The sequence below is a fragment of the Bactrocera dorsalis genome, chromosome 2 (genome assembly GCF_023373825.1).
Source record: "Bactrocera dorsalis isolate Fly_Bdor chromosome 2, ASM2337382v1, whole genome shotgun sequence".
NCBI lineage: Eukaryota > Metazoa > Arthropoda > Insecta > Diptera > Tephritidae > Bactrocera > Bactrocera dorsalis.
Window position 1 is genome coordinate 70,463,559 of NC_064304.1, and position 27,314 is coordinate 70,490,872.

Sequence of the window (27,314 nt, forward strand, 5' to 3'; positions counted from 1 at the left end):
TAGCAGATGTAAGAAGCCACCCTAACTAAAAATAAATTGCTAATATTTTAATTAAATTATGCATACCCCAATAAATTCCAAACAGCCGCAACGGAAAACAGTGTGGTCAATACAAATAACGTAAAAAACGCTATATTTGATTTAACGATGTCCAATGATCGCAATCTTAGCACAACAAAATACAAAACTACTATTGATGCAGTATTCACAAGATATATAATATATAAATAGATTTAAATCAAAATTGTTCATTTCATACTATAGTTACCATAGACCTATTGTTTCAGTTTTAGAATTTGATGAAAATACTGGTAATAATTACGAAAATGCTGATAATGATGTTGTAAGAGTTGTTGAAATTATGGATGAGAGTTGCTAAATTTTGTACTTACTATTTACTAATATTTAATAATTAAAATAAAACCACTTCCTTCGAATATAGTTTATATATTATGTATTATACTTCATGTCCATTCAAAAAGTGCCCACATTGCTTTGATAAACTTGATTTTTTATGTACAGTTTCTCATGTCGCGAGCGCACCTAAAATGCTCACCCAAAAAAGTGTCCAACGCGCCATAAGTTCAAGTTTTCACTTCTGCCTGCACTTCTGGAGTGCAACCTCGGTTTTGTAGATGTATCGTTGAACAAAGCATTGGAATCTTAAAAAGACGGTGGAGTATTGGCAAGAGAGGAAGGTATCACAGCACAAACGTTTGTGAGGCATTGCATAACATCTGCAAAAAATTTACAAAAAGTTACGACCCTCAAAATTGCGATTCTTATTACACACAACGGGGTAGCCAATTGCTTCACCACAATCGACCAAACGTTAAGAGACCAAACAAAAGAGGTTTGATTAAAAAATGTATATGTCCTTAACCTTGTAAATAATTTAATTTTTATTGTCAACTAAAATACAAAAATTTTGTTCATATAAATAATTTTTTTTTTTAATGAGATATTCCATTCATTGGTTTCTTGTTTATGTTCTTTATTACTAAAAATTATAAAAAACTTAAAATTAAACAAGAAAAAACGTTAACTTCGGTTGCACCGAAGCTAAATACCATTCACAGGTGCATTTCTGTTAGTAACTATCTGTTCAGTTTGTTTGACAGCTATATGCTATAGTTAACCGATCTGAACAATTTCTTCGAAGATTAAATTGTTGCCCTAGAAAATAATCTATACCAAATTTGGTGAAGATACATTGTCAAATGTCAAAGTTTTCCATACAAGAACTTGATTCCGATCGTTCAGTTTGTATGGCAGCTATATGCTATAGTTAACCGATCTGAACAATTTCTTCGGAGATTAAATTGTTGCTCTAGAAAATAATCTATACCAAATTTGGTGAAGATACATTGTCAAATGTCAAAGTTTTCCATACAAGAACTTGTTTCCGATCGTTCAGTTTGTATGGCAGCTATATGCTATAGTTAACCGATCTGAACAATTTCTTCGGAGATTAGATTGTTGCTCTAGAAAGTAATCTATACCAAATTTGGTGAAGATACATTGTCAAATGTCAAAGTTTTCCATACAAGAACTTGATTCCGATCGTTCAGTTTATATGGCAGCTATATGCTATAGTTAACCGATCTGAACAATTTCTTCGGAGATTAAATTGTTGCCCTAGAAAATAATCTGTACCAAAATTTCGTGAATATATCTTGTCAAATGTGAATGTTTTCCGTACAAGAATTTGATTCCGATCATTCAGTTTATATGGCAGCTATTTGTTATAGTGATCCGATATCGGCCGTTCCGACAAATGAGCAGCTTCTTGAAGAGAAAATGACGTTTGCAAAATTTAAAAAGGATATCTTAAAAACTGAGGGGCTAGTTCGTATATATACAGACAGACGGACGGACAGACAGACGGACATGGCTAAATCGACTCAGCTCAACATACTGATCATTTATATATATACTTTATAGGGTCTCCGATGCTTCCTTCTGGGTGTTACAAACATGATGACAAACTTAATATACCCTGTTCAGGGTATAAAAAAAAATTGCTCGCATTTCTATAAATTTCTCTATTACGATTGGTAGTTTGCGTTCGAATGACGGATACGTTTATACACTCGTTCACGTATGTCATCATGCCAGATTTCGATATAAGCGTTACGATCACGTATGTCAAAATACGAAATACAGGCTTTTACGGGACGAGTGATACGTTCACGGATTTAACGATTCGACCCCAGTACAACACTGAAAATGTTTTATGGAAATTGTTAAATTTTTGTCTAATAAAAACATGAACTATTATTCTTATCAACTGAAGAGTTCTAAGGGCCTAGTTGTTATAATTAAGCCGTACACACAAACACACTACACAGCCAATGTTTAAAATTGAATTGGTGCCGAACTCTAATCAACTTTAAAAAAATGAAACGCTTCCTGTATACTTATATTCTGAAATATTTGCTGCATCGTAGAGTAACTGTTGAAGTACCGCATAAAAGAAACGGTCCTGTACAATGTACTAACTGCCAAGAAGATGGCCATACCACGCAGTGTTTGTGTGATATATGGTGATTTACATCCCACTTCTAAATTCCCCGTTAAGAAAGACGATTTAAATAAAAAATGCACCAATTGTGGAGGCAGTGCTCAGAGAATGGTGAAATATTATGGTAAGTTAATACTCATATTATAAATATATTATTTTGATATAAGTAACATAAACTATTGTGTGTTAGGCGTTGCATTATTTTTACGTAATGGCAGGATATGCCATTGCTCGCTGACTGACGGGAGACATTGTCGAAGAACAGCCAGGTTATACATTGGCGGGAGAGAATTTCATCAAATTTGAGTGTTTCCAGATAATCTAAACCCTCTGCTCAGTTGCTACCTGTCGCTTCAATACACAAAAGTAGACATAATGATTAAAATATTGTGTTAACGTACAGCGAAAAATATGGATATTTGGATCCAAAAAACTAAAGTTCACTAACTCATTGCATTGTGGATAGTTATGCTGCTAATACTGTGAAAATGACATACTCCGAAATGCAGAAATGGGTTAATGCTATCAGCGAAGTTTTCCCGAAAGAAAAAGCGGTAAATATAATAAATTTATAATGCTTTTTAAATTATAGACATCCAAATAGAACACAAATAACCAATACAGTATGAGATGGTGCATTATCTCACTTCTTTGTTCAATTAATTCAGACAAAGTAAAAATCGAAGAGTTAACTTTTAGAGCCTCACAAAACGACGCGTATCTCAAATACTAATAAATATTTTGACGTGAAATTAAGCACTGATTTCACTAACAGTACAATCAAAGTGTAAATTAAAAATTCACCTTTCAAATTGATCACAGTAGTACATTTAGCAATCGATACCGCTATTGCGTAAAAACGTTTATTCCATATACTTAAGCAAGTCTATCTTTTTGACGTAATTAGGGGTTTCTTTTAGCTATAAGAAAAATTCCAGAATCATATTTAATACTAGATATACCAGACCAGTCAAAATGACTGTTTTCGGTATTTCAATTTAAAATTCCTACTACGTGTAATATTTTTTTTTAGTAATGATATCATGACTTTTCTAGTTATAACTAAGCGTTAATCCAGAGCGTCCGTCGAGTATACGGACTCGGTTGAAGTCGGCTAATTAGTCAAAGTGACTCAAAAAGTCAGCCCCAATGATCGGTTTCGTGGCGTCAGCAAACGATTAGTACCTAAATTTTTAGCGTGTATTCGTTTGCAATGCTAACATGGCGCGAGTAGTCTTGACGTTGACGTTTGAACCAGTGCTTTAAGATGGCGCAGGAGTTGTATTGGCGTTAAATCGCCAATCTCCTTATATTCGAGAAGTTTTGTAGCTTTGATTCCTTCTACTTATAAAAACGACTAATTAGTAGTGATAAGCGATATTTCACTACCGGTGATTTTTTCACTGTGATTGAAAAATCGCAAATCGCAACTGCGATCACTTTTTATAAATAGCAGTTCGCTTCTATGAACTGCGATTGCGATCGCGGTTCGAAACTGTGATCGCAGTTCGAACCAGTGAATTGCGATCGCAGTTCGAACCTGTGATTTACGATTGCAGTTCGAACCTGTGAATTACGATCACAATAGCAAATAGCAGAAAAGTAACAACTTTCTTCAGGGTATTGTATATATCGTATATGCTATTTTGCGTCAAAGCGGTTTGAAGTTTTGAGTGCAACGTTCTTATAATTTTTAATAATGGCAGGAAATGTATGTATCAAGGAAAAGAAGTGAAGTGTGATTTTTGAAGTGGTAGATGAAATATAATCAAAATGGAATATTTTAATTTGTTTTAATAAAATTTTTAATTTTACTTATTGTTAAAACCAAATTTGAAAGCTTTTTGTGTTGAAAACAAGAGTTGTAACTAATTAATTTCAGAAAAAATATGGAATAAAAAAATTACGGGTTTTTAATATTTTCCCAAAGATTAGGAAACTCCCGTTATTAATTTGGTCTTGGAAATATTATTAGCGGGTATTCAAAACATTCTGATGGATTATGGAGTTTATAGTTTTTCTTTGAAAATATTAAAAGCGGATCATACCAACATACAAATGAACTATGCAATAAGCTCTAAGTTTCAGGTAGCCGAACTGCTCCAATATTTGCGAAAATGTAGTGAAAAGAAAGGCGTAAAAACTTGACTCGAGTTACAGGAACCAAATGAGAATTTTCCGCCAATAACGACAAAAGGTTCAGTCGTTCCCACGACAGTCGGGTGTACGTAACTGGACGGACTTGTATTCGGCCAAACACTCTCAAATCGCCAGAATCTGCCGCTACAACAACAACAACAAAAGGTCTCCGTTTTAACGTCGACTTAGTTGCGATCGCAATAGCAATATAAAATCACAGTGATTTAAAAATAGCAATCACTGAAATCACAGTGATTTAAAAATTGCAATATCGCTCATCTCTACTAATTAGTGCCAATTAGGTGCTGATATTGAGGTATTCACGATGAAGTCTTCCACTTCTGTCGCTTGTCGAGGATGGAAATAGTGTAATAAAAATAGTCAAAATCTCTTACCACACTGAATACTAAGCTATGCTTCGATTTGGGCGATGGTTTATCAGGATTAAACTGTATAATTCGAATGATATTAGATGTCTGTTTTATCGGTTTCCCGTTTTCGGAATTGTTTTTATTGTAACGGGAGTAAATAATTTAGTTGCTAACACAGCGTTACCATATGAAAGTAGTTAATTACAATATTAGGAATAGTTAACACGTTGAGCTATTGTAATTAAGAGTGATGCTGGTCGGTACATATACGGTGAAAGCTCTCTCAAGCAGACACTGACCGTGGCAGTGATTTTGTCCGCCTAAGGGAGATGTTCGCCCAATAGACCGTTTTGAGGAAAATTAAAAAAAAACAAATATGTCGAATGTTAAGGAGAGCACGTTTAGCGATGCCATTCTGATTAATAGTTACACACAAGTGATCGTTTTCAACTAATGTTTATCAAAATAGCACAACATGAAAAAACCCATTTCTAAAGTAACGGTTAATCGTAGTAGCTGCTACGGGGAAATACAGCCTAACCTGAAAACATAGAGAGCAATGATATTAAAATACATACGTTCTTATGGACACAGTTATGTAGTTGTGCAGCAGTCTCTATAACTGTATCCATAAGTAGTCCCAAAAGTGCCCACCAGAAGTTGCGGCTAGTGAAAGTTTGCCAAGAAAATGTGAACAAGTGTGAAAGTGACCCCCAATTTTTGAATAACGTAATCACAGGTGACGAGTCATGGGTTTTTGAATATCATTCCGAGAACAAAGCGGTAATCTTCGAGCATTTTGACACGCAGAGGGCAAGCAGCGTGCACCTCGGCTGTCAAGACTTTTCCGGAGAATGCTTTCCGTGACGCCTTCAATGCTTGGAATTCGCGTTAGCAGCGCTGCATCGGCGCAGAAGGAGTTGAAAATTTTTAAAGAATTGTAACGAATGGTTCAATACATTTTATCTTTATGCCTAAAATATGGGGTTGTCGAAAAAGTCTTGCGGTATTTTCGTTAGTTCTAGTTTTATTCGTCGCATCGGGTCATGCTATACCTTTTCGGAAAGCTCATTTCACGCGCTAACACGTGTTGGATTGATTGTCGTTTCTTTTAAGTCGTTCGTGAGTTATAGCGTCGCAAACATGGAGCAAAATAAAGAGAAAATACGGCATATTTTACAGTACTACTACGATAAAGGCAAAAATGCATTTCAAGCCGCCAATAAAATTTGTGCAGTTAATGGACCCGATACAGTTTCCATTTCCACCGCACAACGATGGTTTCAACGTTTTCGTTCTGGTGTAGAGGTGGTCGAAGATGCGCCACGCTCCGGAAGGCCTGTCGTCGAAAATTGCGATAAAATCGCTGAATTGGTCGAAAGAGACCGACATAGTAGTCATCAAACCGTTATAAACCATTTGAAAAAGCATGGAGTCACTAAGAAGCTCGATGTATGGGTGCCACACGAATTGATTCAATAAAAATACCGCAAGACTTTTTTGACAACCAATATATAATATCATATTCATATTGGGTCTGCGATAGCTGCCGCAATATTCTCGACAATACGAACCCTTCTTTTCCTTACTGGCACGGGAATATTTTGTGCTGTGCTTTTTTTTTCACTAGACGCTCAATTTAGCTTACAACTACTAATTATACGATAACTCAATAAATATAGGCGTCGAAGGCATTACATTTTTGTTAGGAGTCAGTACCAATATTCGGCAATAGGCGTGGTACCGCCCACTTTTAGCTAAAATTCCATATATCAGGACTGTCTGGACAACTTTTAATAAAATTTGGTAAATAATATTATCTTTAATTTCTTACTTTAAGTTGTAAAAATGGGCGATCGATTACCATCCACACCAACTTCCCACATAACACAGTTTTAAATTCCGAATGATTATTTTTAAAGTATCCAGCACCGTTGAATAAGACAGAATCAAATTTTTATATAAGTATATATAGCTGAATATGCAAGCTATCTTATCAAAATTAAGTGTATTTACGAGTATAAAATATTTGGTGCAACACCTTCTTTACTTTTTTTAATAATAAAATTTTCACTACCTTGGGTCCTGGAAAATTTCGAGATTATAGAAAGTTTCGTTAAACCCGAATTCAGCATTTTTACTTATATAAAAATTTTGCTTTTGGTGATCAGTTCTTCTGCAAATCAATAATTGGTTTCTTATATACTTGTAAAATAATCTTACCTGAAACTTTCCCCAAGAAGATTTATATTCAGCCACTTCTGTTGCTACACCCCATCCAACAAATGGAATCCAAAAGTGTGGTATCAAATATATTACAAAGATGACGGCATATATGTACTCGTCAAATTGTTTGGTTGTATAAAGAATTTGAATCCTTTCTCGTCCAACAATTAGAACAATAATAGTCATAAAAATCCAAAAAATGAATGCGTATAATGTAGCCGTTGAATTCCAAGAAAATGTCATACGTCCAGGACTAGATCTCTGTATAGGCATAACGGCAAGAACTCGAAACAATACCAGAAGGAGTTTGTGATCTCTGTAAAACTTTCGAAATATATTATGTATTAAAGTAAATTGCTCAAGTCGACTATGCCGAAACCTTATTACATTTTATAAATGTTAATAAACTTAAAAGATTATAATCTAACATTTTCAGGGTAACCCAAATCAAAAAACAAGGTGAAAAGTTATGAAATTTGTTCAAACAATTCTAAAAATAAAATGTTAAAACTCCTCATTGTTCTTGTAAATATGTGGAAAAATAAATATATCGTCACCTAAAATGCAAAAGGCCGTAACTAACAAAAAATTCAAAATTGACTTTTTGATTGATTATGAAGTACTTAACCGAAACACGTGTACACAGCAAATTTTACATGCATACGTCCAAAAATAACGACTTTATAGGCGATAATCAGAAGGCCGCAACTACAACTTCAACAATTTCATAAACCAAAAATCCGTAACTACCCTTTTTCATTCTCTTTGATTCAATTTCAATGTGACACATTGTGTTATCCGTAATTACAGTTGTTTTCATTATCTTTCATTCTTTATCAAATTGTGTTATCGTTTTACTGCCTTTATTCCCGGAATAAAACAAAATTAATAAAATGAGTACTAATTGTGAAAATAGTTGTAATGAAAAACTTAAAAAAAAAATAATAAAAGGTCTGGAAATATAATAAACCGATTGAAAGGAAAAAAATTCGTGGGACTATTGAAAGGCATTATTAGTGAAAAAGCTCCAAGAGAACTTAAAGCTGGAAGTACTTCAAAATTCTGTGAGAAAAGTGCTGTACGGAATTGTTCTACATTTTCCGAAGAAAATCGTAAGGAAATATTTAATGGGTTCTGGAAAATGTCATTGTTGAACGCGCGAACATAAAGCGAATTGGTATTGAGAACTCTAGAAGATCAATTACAAAACGTTACTATTTAAAACATCATTCTAAACGTGTTCAACTGTGCTTTCATATGTTTTTATCTACGCTTGGATTAAATGAGCAAATGGTGAGGAATTGGGTAAATTTCAATATTTCGCCAGAAGAACAAAACAAAATAACATCAGAACGTAAAGCATTTACTAATCTTATTTCAAAAACGTTTAAATTTTCTGGAAAAATAGTTGCATGACATTCCTAAGCTTGAATCACACTACCGAAGACAGTATACGAAGAAACTGTACTTGCGGTCCGATTTTAAAAGCTACAAACATGTCTATGAGGTTTATTCTAAAGACTGCGAGACTAATGAAGTAGTTCATGTATCTTTTCCAACATTTATGGCAGTATTAAAAAAACAAAACTGTTGTATATTTAAGCCAAAAAATGATATGTGCGACACCTGTACATCATACGAATCGAATAACTTAACCCAAGATCAGTACGACATTCATAGAAAGGATATACAAGACATGAGAAATGAAAAGTTAATTGACATAGAAAACGCCAAATCAGGATTACACTTGTTGTTATGCATTGACATGCAGGCAGTGAAATTGATTCCACAGACAAATGCAAATGCCACGTACTATAAAATGAAATTACAAGTGCACAATTTCACAATTTATAACGTTATTTCACATGAATCTGACAATTTTGTCTGGGACGAATCAGATGGTACCCTTGTTGCTTCTACCTTTGCTACATGTATAATAAAATACATAAAAAATTCCATTAAAAAGTCACCAAATATTCATCACATAATTATACATATATTCCGATGGTTGTTTCTACCAGAACCGAAATGTAATTCTCTCTAATGCAATATTATCTTTATGTGTTCAAGAAAACATAACGGTAGAACATAAATATTTAATAGTGGGACATACACAAATGGAGTGTGATTCGACCCACTCTCTCATTCAAAGAAAAATCAACAAGAGACAAATAAATTTACCATCTGAGCTGTCTGGCTTGATTAGAGAGTCTCGAAAGAACCCATTTTCTCTAAAAGTGCACCATGTTGATTACAAGTATTTCCTTGATTACGAAAGTATTCCTAAGCGCGCTACGTATCTATTCGACCAGGTAAAGATTAACATACATGTATAAATTATGTATAAAAAACTCAGCATCTTCAATACAGGCAGAAAATCCAGAGAGCCAACTGTTAATATGATCCGTGCCTTGGCATATGATCCATCTGGAATAATTTATTATAAAACAAATATCAACGACGATTATAACGTTTTGCCACAACGTACACAACAAAAATTTAGGGACATCGAACCTTCACAGTTACATACCGAAAGAATATCAATAACCAAAAAGAAATGGGACACCAGCAGGAACTTAAATTTTTACTTCCGGCTGACTGCCACATCTTTTATGATAATATACCCTTTACATCTTAAACCTATTCTAATTTGCTATTTGTATTGCAGGTTTTGTTGTTTTCAAATGAATTATTTTGTTTTTCTTAACCAGTTTAATTTAATTTTATTTTCTCGAATTAAATGTATTAATTAAATAATTTCTTTTGTGTTAAAATACTTACAATAAATAGATACAAAAAGACATAACTTGTTAAAAACTTTTTTAGTTACAGCCTAAAAGCACATTTTCTTATTTTAACCATTGCTTTCATTTTATACACAATTTTTTTCAAGTAGTTACGGCTTTTTTGTTTCAGAAAAATAGAGTGCAAAAGGCCGTAACTACCATTTCTTAAAAACTGCTTTTTCCCCATTAATTTGGTTTTCAGGAACAAATCTGTCTTTGTTTTCTAAGCTTAAATCTACAATTTGGATATTTAGCTTTAAGTAGTCTTTAATCTATAACGTTTTTTGCTTCTCCTGTAAAATACTAAACATGTTAGTTACGGCCTTTTGCATTTTAGGTGACGATATGTAGACGTCGGAAAAGTCGAACGTCAAAGTTCAAAAATATTATTTCGCGTCTTTAAATCAAACGGTAAATTGGATCAAATAATTATTTTAGATGAAAATTGCAGATCACAAAATTATACTTATAACAATATAAACAAATAAGGAAGTTCGGATGTAACTGAACATTTTATACTCGTATACTCGTTAGGATCAAAGCCGGGTATACTAAACAAGAAAAAACATTAATCACCGCATCGAAGCTATAATCCCCTTTTTATAGCATATAAGGGATGACGATGTATATTAAATTTAATTTCTATTAGTAAGAAAAATATTTATTTGTATAGTATACGATGTTAAAAGGCATACATCTTCTATCCTATCTTGTGAATGGCATTTCCATTTAGATTTTCTTATTGGAAATTCTGCTATTAACAGCTGTTTTTTGTTTACAATCAGCAAATTATGCAAGATATCTGCAAATTTTATACAAAGAATTTTTTGAACCCTTAAAATTCGGATTTTTTAATAAGCACATACCTTCAATAAAGCCCATTTCCTGAATAGCAGAACTTATTTTAAATTCGATTATTTTGCTTTTGAAACTTTGTTTAGGCATTTTATAAGTTAGAATTTCGTTGAACTAAAATTGTAAACAATGAACAGCTGTTTGTGTAAAAATAAGCAAATAACCATACAACATAGGATGCACACGGAGCATATAGGTTATTTTTAATCTAATAATCACATAACCCGATAACCACCTTACCGTGAACAGCCTAACTTATTTCATGTGCGCGCATTGACTTGCATGTTCATACATTCATATATACTTATATGTACATACCAGAGTCCTGCACGAGTAATTAAAAAAGTAACATGTTAGCAAGCGGCGATGCCGATGCGGCGAGTACACGCTACGTAACGGTACTTTGGCATCGAGGGTATCGGCATCGCCGATTACTAACATGTTACCAGTGGTCGGCATTTCTTAGAACAATTGTGGAAACTAACTTCACACGTACGCTTACGCTCTATCGCAGAGCCGCTCAAAATTTTTCATGCCTATACTCGGAGTATAGGCAAGCAAATGCAGTCGAAGCAAGTACGCTATGACGCTAATTCTGCCAGCGTCAAAAATACACTCGAAATACAGGAATTCAGTTTCGAATAAGCATATAGAGGACTTAATGAGAATCAAAACTTACGATCTTGAAGTCGATATGGAAAAAATCATGGAAAGTTAAAAAAATTAACTTAAAATTATTGTTGTTCTTAATTGCTTTTTTAATCAAAAACCATAATTTTTTATTTTTTTCTAAATTTTTAATAACAAAATAACCAAATAGCACGATTTCACTCAGTGTACTAAGCAAGCGCGCGCACACAATCATACGCTAGCAGATATCAAATGTGTGATTGTATGCGTTGGTAAATAAATTGCGCATTATTTTGAGCGGCTCTGCTCTATCGTTCAGTCGTTGTCGAGCCAGCAACGAATTAACATCATGTAAGACTATAGCGTTTCATTTGCCATTGACGATACCAGATAGTAATCGTACGATGCCACGATGCCGCGATGCCGATGCGCAATGTTACCTTCGCATCGTGGTAATCGTCAGAAGTGTTACTTAGTAACGTAATCGTACGATGCCTACCTTAATCGTGCAGGCCTCTGGTACATACATATATTTGCATACATTGCCAAACAAATAATGCACAAGCATACAAACATACATATGCGTACACATATGAATATGTCACCAATAAAAAATTGATCTTCACAAGTCAATATGGCAGCCCAATTGGCGAAGAACAAGTGTAGTAAATTTTACAACAAAAACAGGCGCAAATTCCACAAGCGCAGGCGCTTCATTCATAAAAATAGAGGCCGTAGCAAAAGCTAAAAATCATATAATGCACAACTTTCTGGTGCTTCTCGTAAAAATCTGCTTCGATATGATTCACGATCATACGTATACATACATACATATTTACGCATGTTTGTAAGTAGTCGAAGCTGCTACAGCGGCAAGGGGTGAGAATCGGAGGCCATTACTTTACTTATGCCATAGAAATTCTATTGCTACGAATATGGAAATGACAACGAAATAATGCAAATATGCATATTTCTAAAGGTGATTAATTTTTTTGAAGAAATGAAAAGAATGAATGATCCTGAGAAGTATAGTCTTAACTTTTCAACGGCCAACGCAGAGTATTTCAACCAAAAGGAATTTATTCATTAAAATCACCACTCAGAAGTCGTTTTATCCGTTGTAAGCGAACGATTTTCGAAGAAACATCATTTCTAATATGCCACGAGACAAAATTCGAAAAGAACTTCTTAAACCTCACGCTGTCAGATAAAACGATAAATCTCGTCATCGCGGGTCGATTTCCAAAAATGGAAATGAAGACACACAGAAATTATTCTGTGAAGTATACTCTTAATTTTTCAACGGCCAACGCAGAGTATTTCAAACAAAAGTCACATAAAATAGTTGAGAATTCGCAGAAATTAAAGACAAACGAAAGAAAAAGAAGTATAACTTCAATAATGCACAAGCATACAAACATAAACCAAAAATTAAAACATTGTTCTACAAAAACAACAACAGCATAAGCATGTTGTTGGTAGAAAAGTGAATACTGCATCAATAGTAGGATCATCGTTCAATCAAATTCTTCATATAAAAATTCAATTAATGATTGATAAATGATCAAATATTAGTAAATAGTAAATACAAAATTTAGCAATTCTCATCCATAATTTCAACAACTCTTACATCATCATTATTAGCATTATTATCAGGATTTTCATTAAATTCTAAAGCTGAAACAATAGGTCTATGTTAACTAAAGAATGAAATGAACAATTTTGATTTAAATCCTTTTATATATCGTGTGAATACTGCATCAATAGTAGGATCATCGGACATCGTTAAATCAAATTTTTCATATAAAAATTCAATTAATGATTGATAAATGATTAAATATTAGTAAATAGTAAATACAAAATTTAGCAATTCTCATCCATAATTTCGACAACTCTTACATCATCATTATCAGCATTTTCGTAATTATTACCAGTATTTTCATCAAATTCTAAAACTGAAACTATAGGTCTATGGTAACTATAGTATGAAATGAACAATTTTGATTTAAATCTATTTATATATTATATATCTTGTGAATACTGCATCAATAGTAGTTTTGTTGTGCTAAGATTGCGATCATTGGACATCGTTAAATCAAATATAGCGTTTTTTACGTTATTTGTATTGACCACACTGTTTTCCGTTGCGGCTGTTTGGAATTTATTGGGGTATGCATAATTTAATTAAAATATTAGCAACTTACTTTTAGTTAGGGTGGCTTCTTACTGCTGCTAAATAAATTGTTTGCAATAAACAGCTAGTTGAAACCGCTCAATCGTTAAATTGTTCAAAAAATAATTAATTTATTGCTATTTTAAGTTTAAAATAGAAATAATCGCGGATGTTGAAGTAAACAGTTTGAATACCTTTGGTGCTATGCAAACTGCATATTAATAAGCAAAATGCCTGAAAATAGCTCTGAGTATACATATAGGTATGTAATCTCATCTGTCGTGAGAGCACGAACGAATGCCCTTGCAAAGAGCGCGTATAGTATATATGTATACATATATTATTAGGATACACGCGGAGTATATGTACTCGTATCTGTGTAAAATCTCATCTGTCGGGAGAACGGCTGAAAATGTTCACCCACAAAAGTGCCCAACGCGCCATAAGAAGTTTTCACTTAAAAAAAAAAAACGAAAAATATGTATAACATATTAAAAAACAATAAAATATATACATATCAAAAAAGAGAAAAGTGTGCAGTGACATGGAGGATGGAGTCATGTGTAGAAATTCACGCAAGTGAGGAAAGTTCTCTGATCGCCATTCACTTGGGAGTGGCCAGAAACGATTCTTTGCAAATATGACACAAGCAGCTCACGACTTCCGGTCTTTGACCAAGTATCCTCTTGTGCGCTGGGTTTGGGACCCGCCACGTAAAAAAACACCCCCAATGAAAAGGAACAACAAGCCTCGGATGAGTGACCCCCCTTTTGATGACGACCATGGCAAACGAAATAAGGACTACAAATTGAGGGCATGCACCTGGAATGTCCGGTCCCTTAATTGGGAAGGTGCCGCTGCCCAGCTGGTTGATGTCCTCGTGAAAATAAAGGCTGACATCACCGCCGTCCAAGAAATGCGATGGACGGGACAAGGACAGAGACAAGTAGGTCCTTGTGACATTTACTACAGTGGCCATATAAAGGAGCGCAAGTTTGGTGTTGGATTCGTGGTGGGAGCGAGACTTCGTCGCCGAGTACTATCATTCACTGCGGTGAATGAACGTCTAGCCACAATCCGCATCAAAGCGAGGTTCTTCAACATATCGCTGATTTGCGCCCACGCCCCGACGGAAGAGAAGGACGATATGACCAAAGATGCCTTTTATGAGTGCTTGGAGCGCACTTATGAGAGATGCCCCCACCACGATGTCAAAATCGTGCTTGGCGACTTTAACGCCAGGGTGGGCAAAGAAGGTATCTTTGGCACTACGGTCGGTAAGTTCAGCCTCCACGACGAAACATCCCCAAATGGGTTGAGGCTGATCGACTTCGCAGGGGCCCGAAATATGGTTATCTGTAGTACTAGATTCCAGCATAAGAAGATACATCAAGCTACCTGGCTGTCTCCGGATCGAAAAACCACCAACCAGATCGATCATGTTGTGATAGACGGAAGACACGTCTCCAGTGTTTGTCAGATGTGCGTGCGCTCCGAGGTCCTAACATCGACTCGGACCACTATATTGTTGCAGCCAAAATTCGCACCCGCCTCTGTGCAGCAAAAAACGCACGCCAACAAACACAAGGAAGGTTCGACGTCGAGAAGCTGCAATCACAACAGACAACCGAACGTTTTTCTACTCGGCTTGCACTCCTGCTCTCTGAGAGCACTCATCAACAATTCGGTATAAGGGAACTGTGGGACGGCATTTCAAACTCCTTACGTACAGCTGCAACCGAAACCATTGGTTTTCGGAAAGGGCAAAAGAACAGCTGGTACGACGAGGAGTGCCGTGTCGCAGCGGAGAGAAAACAGGCTGCCTACCTCGCAACGTTACGATCGACCACAACACGTGCGGGATGGGATAGATACCGAGAGTTGAAGAGGGAAGCGAGACGCATTTGCAGACAGAAGAAGAAAGAGGCCGAAATGCGTGAGTACGAACAGCTCGATAAGCTGGCCGACAGGGGTAATGCTAGAAAATTCTACGAAAAGATGCGGCGGCTTACAGAAGGTTTCAAGACCGGAGCATACTCTTGTAGAACCCCCAAAGGTGATCTAGTTACCGATGCCCAGAGCATACTTAAATTATGGAGGGAACACTTCTCCAGCCTGCTGAATGGCAGTGAAAGCACAACACCGGGAGAAGGCGAACCCGATTCCCCAATCGATGACGATGGAGCAGACGTTCCATTACCCGACCAGGAAGAAGTTCGAATAGCAATTACCCGCCTGAAGAACAACAAAGCGGCAGGGGCCGATGGATTGCCGGCCGAGCTATTCAAACACGGCGGCGAAGAACTGATAAGGAGCATGCATCAGCTTCTTTGTAAAATATGGTCGGACGAAAGCATGCCCAACGACTGGAATTTAAGTGTGCTATGCCCAATCAATAAAAAAGGAGACCCCACAATCTGCGCCAACTACCGTGGGATTAGCGTCCTCAACATCGCATATAAGGTTCTATCGAGCGTATTGTGTGAAAGATTAAAGCCCACCGTCAACGAACTGATTGGACCTTATCAGTGTGGCTTTAGACCTGGAAAATCAACAACCGACCAGATATTCACCATGAGCCAAATCTTGGAAAAGACCCGTGAAAGGAGAATCGACACACACCACCTCTTCGTCGATTTCAAAGCTGCTTTCGACTGCACGAAAAGGAGCTGCCTTTATGCCGCGATGTCTGAATTTGGTATCCCCGCAAAACTGATACGGCTGTGTAAACTGACGTTGAGCGGCACCAAAAGCTCCGTCAGGATCGGGAAGAACCTCTCTGAGCCGTTCGATACCAAACGAGGTTTCAGACAAGGCGACTCCCTATCGTGCGACTTTTTCAATCTGCTGCTGGAGAAAATAGTTCGAGCTGCAGAACTTAATCGAGCAGGTACAATCTTCTATAAGAGTGTACAGCTGCTGGCGTATGCCGATGATATTGATATCATCGGCCTCAACACCCGCGCCGTTAGTTCTGCTTTCTCCAGGCTGGACAAGGAAGCAAAACGAATGGGTCTGGCAGTGAACGAGGGCAAGACGAAATATCTCCTGTCATCAAACAAACAGTCGTCGCACTCGCGACTTGGCACTCACGTCACTGTTGACAGTCATAACTTTGAAGTTGTAGATAATTTCGTCTATCTTGGAACCAGCGTAAACACCACCAACAATGTCAGCCTAGAAATCCAACGCAGGATAACTCTTGCCAACAGGTGCTACTTCGGACTAAGTAGGCAATTGAGAAGCAAAGTCCTCTCTCGACAGACAAAAACCAAACTCTATAAGTCTCTCATAATTCCCGTCCTGCTGTATGGTGCAGAGGCTTGGACGATGTCAACAGCGGATGAGTCGACGTTGCGAGTTTTCGAGAGAAAAATTCTGCGAAAGATTTATGGTCCTTAGCGCGTTGGCCACGGCGAATATCGCATTCGATGGAACGATGAGCTGTACGAGATATACGACGACATTGACATAGTTCAGCGAATTAAAAGACAGCGGCTACGCTGGCTAGGTCATGTTGTCCGGATGGATGAAAACACTCCAGCTCTGAAAGTATTCGACGCAGTACCCGCCGCGGGAAGCAGAGGAAGAGGAAGACCTCCACTCCGTTGGAAGGACCAAGTGGAGAAGGACCTGGCTTCGCTTGGAATATCCAATTGGCGCCACGTAGCGAAAAGTAGAAACGACTGGCGCGCGGTTGTTAACTCGGCTATAATCGCGTAAGCGGTGTCTACGCCAATTAAGAAGAAGAAGTGCAGTGACATAAAAATTTATATTTTCAGACATACATATATACAAGTGTAAATACATACCTCTCAGTTCAACCAGCAAAAAAGCAACACAAAATCGCGCGCGAAACCAAAAAAAAAACAAAACTTAAATAAAAACAAAAATCAAAAACGGCAGCAAATCTAAACACCAAATTGTTAAACAACAATACAGCTGGAAGGCTTCATAAGGAAGAGGATTCATATGTTATACCCTACAAAACCCAAAGTGAGCGTATTCATTTCATATATACTTAATTTATACTGCATATACATACATATGTATGCATGAACGTAAACCTTACAGAGCTAAATATAATATCTGTAATAAAAAAAACGTTTACCAATTTTTTGCTGTTACCAAATTTTTTGGAAAACAGGAAAACAGTTTGGGAAAATTAACAACTTAACTTAATGCCATTTATGCTTAGGTTTTTGTATTCAAACACACTTTTTCCAGCAGCACTAATTATTTCAAGTGTATATTTACTTGCAAACATTTTTTAGCAATACCCTTTATAAAATTATAAGCACGATTGCAATAAAGGATTAAGCAGAGGCAGATTTTGAGATGCAAAAAAACAAAAAACACATACATATAACGAGAAAAACAAATAAAAATAAATGCAAATATACTTACATACATATTGAAATAATGTACAAAAAGTAAACGTATATACACACATATTCCACGTACTTATCTAACAAGTGTAATTGCATTTTGTATACTATACATATATTAAATTACATACATACTCGTACATAAGAGGACAACGGAAAATACAATTTTTTTTATTCCGTTTTCGCTCCCTCTCTTCATTGCGAAGGAATATAAACACACAATACAAACGGAATACAATCTGCCTATGCCTACCTACATTGGGTCAATTAATTATTAAAAATTATTTAAAAAAAGTACTCTTTTATTTTGAAATTTAAAACACGATGTGGAGAAATTAACAGTACATCAAATTGTTAAAACAAATACATAATTTTTTCAAATCTAACACAAAAAAACGCAAACATAAATAAATAATTGAACATATTTGTATATACATATACACATACAGATATAACCAGGGATGGGCACATTAGCCCTCAGTGGCATTTTGCCCGTGCGGGCACGAGTGCACATTTTACGGGCTAGGTGAGGGGATCATCGCGGGCAAACATGAAGAGGGAAGTGAGAGCAACGTTTTACCACTCCATATTTACAAATGAGAGCAACGTATTTTCCACCACCATTGACTGATCTATCACATGTACAGTGGTGTGAACAAAATAGAAACAACCATAAGGTGTTGTGAAGTTTTAAAATATGCTGTTTTCTTATTAAATAAAATTGTTTTTAGATACATAACATAACATATATATATTTTTTCCTAACAGTGATTAAAATTTCTCACCATGCAAAGGTAAATAAAAACAAATTTTAATGCGAAACTCTAAACTCTGCAAATTATGTTTACCTCTTTTTGTTCACACAACTGTACAATTCCGATATGAAGTAAACTTCCACCCTTAAATTTGTGTACAATGTCAGTATTGCCGCAACCACTCTGAACATCAAGTTACGGAGGAATGTAATTCATTTTTTTCGCAATTTTTCTCAACTTGTTATGCCCTTCTCTCCGTAAAGTGATATTCCCCTCATCTAGCCCCCGTGCGCACTTTGCTAACTTTGCGGGCTAAAAATGTGCCCATCCCTGATATGATATAACGAATGATATAATGTTGGGACCGTTCGTTAAATTGAAATATTCGTTATATCGGAAACGAAAACTAAATTAATATTGGTCCATATATGTTTAAAAATAACTATTTATTCATGAATTCATTAGCATTGGTTGAAATAAATAAAAATAATAAAAGTTGAATTTTATAACAAAATTTGAGCATTATTCAACTGAAAAGAAATTTGTTATGCTCATTTGCTTTTGTGGGCGAGAAATTTTGAGATCCTGTGCTTTTTGATGTAGGCTTTTCAATAAAAATATTTTTTCCTGTTATTTTCTTCAGACCATTTGATACACTTCTCAAAGCAGTCGATGGCATCAATATGCTTTATTGGCGGCGCAGCTACAACTGCAGCGGTATCACCTTCCTCCTCTTCCTCTGTAGCTAGTTCATTTTCAGCACACGGGTTCTCTTCTACAAGTACATTGTCTACACTGTTCCATGCTTCCAAATCATCTGTGTTGAAGTTTGTCTAAAATTTTATTTGAATATTAATTTAAATTATTTCTACAAATGCATAAGTTAAACCGTACCTGGGGAAACATTGTATGGATAAGAGAAAGTAGGCTCTCCATAACAGAAAGGTCTTCTCTGAATCGCAAATTTGCTAGAGGTATATTGTCCTTATCATCTTCATCGTCAGGTGTGGTTTTATTAATTAAAATGTTTTTTCAACACTTCTGAAGAACAACACCTGAAACTTTTTCCCAAGCTGCAGCAATAAGTTGAACTGGGTGAGGTCCTTTAACGCTGTGTTTATAATTTTTGCACTACACTGCTCAGTAAAGAATTTCGGTAAAATAATTTGGTGAGGCGTTTCGCGTTCTGGTCCATTTTTTTCCATCTGGAGTCACCAAATCTTCTTCTGGTGGATGACTAGGAGCGTTATCCAGGAGTAATATTGCTCGCTTTGATTGATTTCGACTTTCAAGAAAATCTTCAACCTATAATTAAAAGTATTATTAAGGAGTATTGACATGAAAATTGTTGTAATATACAAACCTGAAGCACGCATTTACTAAAAAACCAGTTTTTGAAAATTTCGATATTCATCCACCCGCATTTTGAGTGCGCATAGTCCACGGCAAGTGATTTGTTTTTAAAGGAACGATGGTTTTTTGAGTTTCCTATTACAAGAGGCTTTAATATCATTCGGAATTCGGATCCCAAACCGTTTTTTAAATTTACAAAACCAACCATTACTTGCCTTAAAATTTTCATTGGGATACTTTATATTATGGATTTGCACAGCTTTGGATTTTAAAAAATTTTTGTACTTGTATAAAGCCTTTTCCATCCTATGATATTCGCCTTTCTTTAACGATTGTCGTCTCAATGTGCCAGCATTTGTACCTTTAACACTTCTTATCACTTTCCGGCAATTTTTTAAAATTATGCAAACACTCGATTTTGGAATACTATATTTCAAGGAGATTTCTTTCAGGGTTTTCCCATTTTTATTGTCGTCAATTAGTTTTAATTTGTCACCCAAGCAAAGCCGTTTTCGAATTGAAGGCATTTTTAAATAATTTATGCGATAAAAAATAAATAGAATTATTTAAAAAAAAATAGCTCAATAATAACAAGAACTAACGGGTATTTAACTGCCTGCATTGTTTTTTGTTGTAATATGTACAACCAAAACCAAATATAAACGCCATACATTCGTAATAACGAGTTCATCCAATTTCCAGCTTTCGTTATATAGAGTCATCAATGTATTGAAAAACAGCGTTCGTTATATTGATCATTCGTTACATCGGTGTTCGTTATACTGAAGCACCACTGCAGAGAACGTATAATATAGACAGAGAAGGATCGCGGTGCGAAGAACGTGAAAATATTTTTGGCTAACTCGGTCGAGATGGAAGAGTTTCACCACTGCCAGCATCACAAGTCAATATGGCAGCCAAATAGTCTATGCTCAAATTTGTAGAAGAACATACAACAACAACATTTTCATTCATGAACGCAAGCGCACTTTCTACAGGCAAACTCGCTTCATTCATAAAAGCAGACACCATTACATCTCCCCGAGCATGCCTTTGCCTACAAGCGTCTTTTCACGACGGCGGCAAAAGCTAAAAATCATAAATTGAAAAATTTCTGATATTTGTATGAGAAGGAAAAAGCGACAACCCCGCAAATATAAGTATAGAATAACATTGACAACATAGTTTATTTGTCGATTTTCAAGTCAAGAAATGTATCAAAGATGCATTCTTCCTTTGAGTTATGTGTACAGTGAGTCCCGGTAAAGTAGTACACCGCTTAAATGAAAATCATCACTCGTAACTCCCTACATCTTGCTGCTGCTCAGGTTTTATTTTTATGAAATACATAGAAATTATTGTTTTAAGTACCACTCGCCTAAGTATTCGCACACGCTTATGTGCCATATTATATTTTTATTTTTACAAACCACAAACATCTGTATCTTTGATTGTGGCACATAACCGGGATTGACTGTATTTGTCAAGGAATGTAAATATATTTTTACGCGGCTTGCAAAAATCTGAGTCGATATGTATGCAAGCTCACACACAAACATACATATCTACATATGCTGGTTTGTATGCGAAGCTGTTTCAGCGGCAAGGGAAGCAGTGGCAATTGGCGATCGTTCGTTTGTGTTTCGGCACAGCTCGGATTTTCTACCAACAACACAATGTTGTGACGCTTTGTCGCCGCGTCGGTCCATCGACATATTGACTCTTTGACATGAAAGAAAAATGTGAGCTTCGCCATTGGTTGTCCGTGTCAACGGAAATTTCGCCTAAAGCATTGAGTGTACATATTTGCATACATATGTTGCATGTAGACAAATTTACAGACACTATGCGTATGGTTCTTTTACATTTGTTTACATGCTCACATAATTACATATTGTATGTACATATACATATATGGGCAAATGTGCGACCGCTTGGTCTTTTAACATGATATCGAAACGATTAATGACCAAATCAAATATAAGTTAAACATTTATTATTTTTTTAATTATTTATTTTATAATAATTTGGTGAGCTACTGCTGCACCTTATGAGCTACCATTTATAACTAAAACTTAAATCTAAAGAAAAGTATATCCAGAGCCTATGTTTAATATTAGCTACGTGGCTTTGCATTGTTTCACTATTAATAGCATCAGGCGACCAATGCAGTGGCTGACGTGAGATAACGAATTTCCTTATCTTCTCAATATCTTCTGTTGTACTATTAATAATATCGAGCGACCAACGCAGTGGCTAGCGTGGGATAAGAATTTTGTTCACTCAAGTCTGTGGATGAGCTATTTGAGTTAACTCCTCCCCTTCTAGTTGTAGGCCGTCCTCGGGCTTCCTCAGGCTGTCAATAACAATCTTTAGGGAAGATGCGCGTCTCTTTTCTTTTAATTTTTGGAGCACCTTCAAAATAGAAAATACAATAGCTATGATGAGGAGGATAGCCACGCTAAACGTTGCGGGCCTTGTTGTCAGTTTTTTATCTATTTCTCCAATGTATTGTAGATTCTTGATGTTAAGCCTTTGTAGGTATGATAGACTTAGAATTTCTTGGTGTCCAGTGATATTCAAGAACGCTGATGTCGCTGAGCTGGGATGTCGTCTAACAATATTCTTCATGTTCGAGAATAGAGAATAGATAGATGGTTTTTCCGGAACTGTGGTCCATTTTTATAACAGCAGTTACATCATTTAAAATGATGATACCGTCGTCTATTACTTCCAATGGTTTTAGGTGGCTGGGACGAGTATTGCAATGTGCCGTGCCACCGGAGTGTAGTTGTTGAGCGCAAGCGGTGAAAGGTAATTTCTTGCAGAAAGTCTTAGTTAATGTATTGGTGCAGTTTCCAATTGGCAGGATCTTATCACCGCAATCTGAAACGTTGTTGCCTTTAGCGAAATGTAGTATTGTGCCGTTGTGTTCGACAGGAAAAAGAGTTATCTTTTTACAAACTAAGCTAGGTTCAGGATATTTAATTATGAAATGTAGGAAATTATGATCTAGTATTACATTGACATATGCTAGTTCCATTAAATCTATTATTGTCATACCTGTAGAGTGCTCATTTAACATGTTTTCTATATCTTTAGAATCGAGAATAAAAGGGTTAATAACGCGAATCTTTGCGAGTGTAATTGATAACAATAGTGTTTCAAGTTCTGAGATTAAGGTTCTCATTCTATCCCTTGCGAGTAATGTTTCATAGAGGTGAACAGTGTCGATTTCTTTGTCTTTTGCATAATTAACGATAGTATTTACGGTTTCTGTTAATTTGTTAATTCGTTCCTGTATCCGAGTATTTATTATTGCTTGTCTATCTATTGACTCAATTAGCTTTTGTTGATTGAATTTTAGTTTTTCAAAATCATCAAAATCTGGAGTTCCAGCAACCACTTTCAAAGCAGTTCCTAGAAAATTAATACTCCTTGCTTGCCTATGGTGAATGTTAACTGTTTCTAAAAGTCTTTCTATATGACCTATATCAGATTCTAAAATTTTTTTCATATGCGACTGTGGAAAGTGTTTCATCAGCAATCTTGTTTCGCCAGCTATTTCTGAATACATGGTTAAATTAGATGAGTGTCTGAGATATTTAAAATGCTGCCAGATAACTACATTTCCATCGATTAGTGGGATGTAGTCCGAGTGTGTATAATCGGATAGTTTTGCAGTTGCTACAGTCACGAAAAACAGCACGGTCGGTAGCCTTAATAGAAAAATATAGTTTAGAATAGAAAGTGGGATTTAGACTTATCTTAAATTGTCCTTATGGACCTCTCTCCCTTTAATTAGAACCACTGTTCCCAAGTCGGCTTCTATTTTACTTGGGTTTGTTGTAATGCCTCCTCGTGAGACTACGAACCCAAGATACTCGACTTTTTCTTTGAAAAAATTCGACTTTTCTCGTGAAACCCTCATATTGGCTGTATAGAGTTTATCTAATACCCATGCTATATGTCTTACATGGTCTTCCATGTTCTCTGAGAAAATTATAACATCATCTACATAAACGTAGAATGATTTTCCTATTCGCTCCCTAAGTACATCGTCTATAGCTCTTTGAAAAATGCTGGGAGCATTTTTCAAACCAAAAGGAAGTCTGCAAAATTCGTATTTCCCATTTGCTACAGAAAAAGCGGTTTTTTCTCTGTCCTTTTCAGAAAGTAATATCTGGTGAAATCCAGATTTTAAGTCTAGCGTGGTAAAATATTTGGCTTTTCCGAGATTCGACAGAATTGCACTTATATTTGGTATGGGATATTTATCGTCAATTGTTTTGGAATTTAGCTTCCTAAAGTCTATAACTAGCCGTTTTTTTTTTTGTTCCCTGTTCGTCTGATCCTTTTTTATCTACTACCCATACTCGGTTATTGTAGGGTGATGCTCTAGATGGCCTAATTATATTATTTCTCAACAAGTTACTAACTTCGCTATTTACAAAGTCAGAGACTCCCATTGGGTAAGGGTACAATCTAGAGTATACTGCTTCTTCGTCTTCTGTTCGGATGGTGGCAACAATATTGGTATTGTAAGGCAGTGCCTCATTAGGGTCAGCAAATACTCCTTGTCTTTTTGTTATCATTTCTCTGAATTTTGGCTGAATTTGTTTGGGAACTTCTATGCTTTCGACCTCTGTAAAATTAACGTCAGAAGATTTTAAAAACTGAATTATTTCTGAACCGGATGCTGTTTTTAATACTTTATGTTTGAAATCCAATGTAGCACCTACTTCATTAAGCAGGTCTAATCCTATTATTCCGTCGAATGTTGACAGATTTGGGAGTATAAAGAATGTAGTTATGGTGTTGAAAATATGCATAGGACATTTTTTTTTAACGGAATTGAAGCCATGAAGTGACTTAACTAAGAAAGATTAGTTTACTGCAGTGACGTTATTTAGTTCAGTTAAAGGTTTAATATAATTTTTTGAAGCTCCTGTGTCAATAAGAAGCTTTATGGTTCTACCTGCTATCGTTCGCTCTACAAACGGTAACAGGGAGGAATTTCTAAAAAAATTTACTTCATTATATTGGTTAGTTTTATCTGTAATATCATTTGCCTCTAATTCGGCTGTAATTTGATAACACCGGTCAACACGGTGTTTGGGTCTGACATCTACATGTTAAATTTTAGTTTCTCCTATGTCAAAAATAAGGAAAATTTTTTTTTTTCCAGTTAAAGTTTGCTTTTGTAGAAATTAGAGCAATTTTCCGATTTTTAAGCAGAAATGACTGATTTTTATATTTTTTCTACAATTTCACTATAGATTATAATTAGAAAACTTTTTTTTTAGATACAAGAGTCGTTTTTATTCAAGATGTGTGATAAACAATAATATATAAATGTCAAATAACAAGAAATTGATATTTTATGTAATAATTTTTGTAAAGAAAAATTAAAATACATTTTTTTATAAACGTGTATGCGCGCGGATGAAGAACAAAAGAGGCCGGGCGGCGTCCGTCGGTCCCTTTTGTTAATTATGTGTGGTGTCATAATGCGTGTGGTGTGTAGGTGTACTGTTTAGTTTCGGGTTAATCTAAGTGCTGCAATTTTTGATTTATGAAATAAATTAAAATATACTTATCGATGTAGATCAGCCCAAAGCAAACTTAAAGAACTGAAAATTAATATTTAAGTGTTTTTCAATGTCTAGAATCAGAATTCAAGCATGAGAACAGAAACCCAAAAAAAAAAAATTTTTTGTTGACCTGTGTTTGTGTTTATTTAATTAATTTTTTGTTGTTGTTATTGTTAATCAATATGTATGAAATACATGTAAATCTACATTTTCAACATTGTTTTTTATTCAATTTAATATATCGCTCATTTGCTGCAACGTCGTCATAACTCAAAAAAATCGATTCGCCAGAAAACGCGTTTAAAGTTTTCAACTTACTACAACCTTACACGGTGACTCCAACCTTACACCTCTTCTCAAGCGGAGCATATAAGAGGTATTCATATGAATTTTTTACTCAATATGAAGTATGATATAACGAACAATTCTGCATTATTAACTCAAAAATCACGTTTTTTGAGTTATGACGACGTTGCAGCAAATGAGCGATATACGTTTATAAGTGTTTTACTCTATATGGTTTTGAAAAGGCACTGCACCATTGTTCATAAAATAATTGGTGAGGTGTTCTCTGTGGTTATACGCACTGTTTCGACCCCTGCGTCTAAAAGTTTGTGCTGACCGCAATGGTCCCCCACAAGATCTTAATTCGTTTCTCCATTCAGCATTTCTTCCATCTCCGTCAGTGTAATGCTCTGAGCGGTACCATCGATTCATATCGTGGAGCATTATGAAATTATGAAGCACTAAACATGCTAGTACGATTTTTTCAGCATTTTCAGGATGAAACTCTATTGTTGTTCTTAGCACTCTCCACCTCGCTGTCAAAATCCCAAATGCATTTTCAATAACGCGTCTTGCCCGTGATAGTCTATAATTAAAAAATCGTTGAGCTCTTGTTGTATTTACACCTGGATACGGCTTCATAAGATTATTTTTTAATGGAAAGGCACAGTCTCCAACAAAGTAATGCGGAAACGGGTGGGAAGATAACGGAAGTGGAGTATCAGGTGGTAGTGGCAAACGATTTTCTAACAGATCTTCGCCAAATCTCGTTGCATGAAAAATACCTCCACCACTCTGGCTTCCGTAAGCTCCTACGCTAATGGCTGTAAAAGTGTATTTAGCATCACATGCTGCCAACAGTACAATGCTGAAAAACTTTTTATAATTATAAGTCATGGATCCTGAATTTGGAGGGCATTTTATCGCAATATGTTTGGATGTCTTTATACTGTTGTTGCGTGGGTTCACTCAGATAAATTGGTGAAAGCATTTCCCAAATAGCCTCACGTGTCTCCAGCACTATGTTTCTCACATTGGTCTTTCCGATTTTGTAGCTCCATGCTAATTTTTTGAAAGGAATTCCGTATGTAGAACAGCTGGTACGACGAGGAGTGCCGTGTCGCAGCGGAGAGAAAACAGGCTGCCTACCTCGCAACGTTACGATCGACCACAACACGTGCGGGATGGGATAGATACCGAGAGTTGAGGAGGGAAGCGAGACGCATTTGCAGACA

General features: G+C 35.8%; 1 protein-coding gene and 2 pseudogenes across 1 annotated transcript in view; all 3 read right to left on the reverse strand.

Moving 5' to 3' along the window:
• Positions 1–437: 437 nt before the first annotated feature.
• The window catches only part of LOC125776739 (gustatory and odorant receptor 22-like), a 106,542-nt gene continuing 79,665 nt past the window's right edge, over positions 438–27,314 (reverse strand). Inside the window, exons 3-4 of the mRNA XM_049450290.1 lie at positions 7,258–7,584; positions 438–737 (exon numbers count right to left, since the gene is read on the reverse strand). Of these exons, the coding sequence (XP_049306247.1) occupies positions 702–737; positions 7,258–7,584 (363 nt within the window). The 3' untranslated portion in view covers positions 438–701. The remainder of the gene's footprint in view (positions 738–7,257; positions 7,585–27,314) is intronic.
• LOC125776963 (small nucleolar RNA U3) lies at positions 12,626–12,824 on the reverse strand (annotated as a pseudogene).
• On the reverse strand, positions 18,472–20,042 carry LOC125776731 (uncharacterized; annotated as a pseudogene).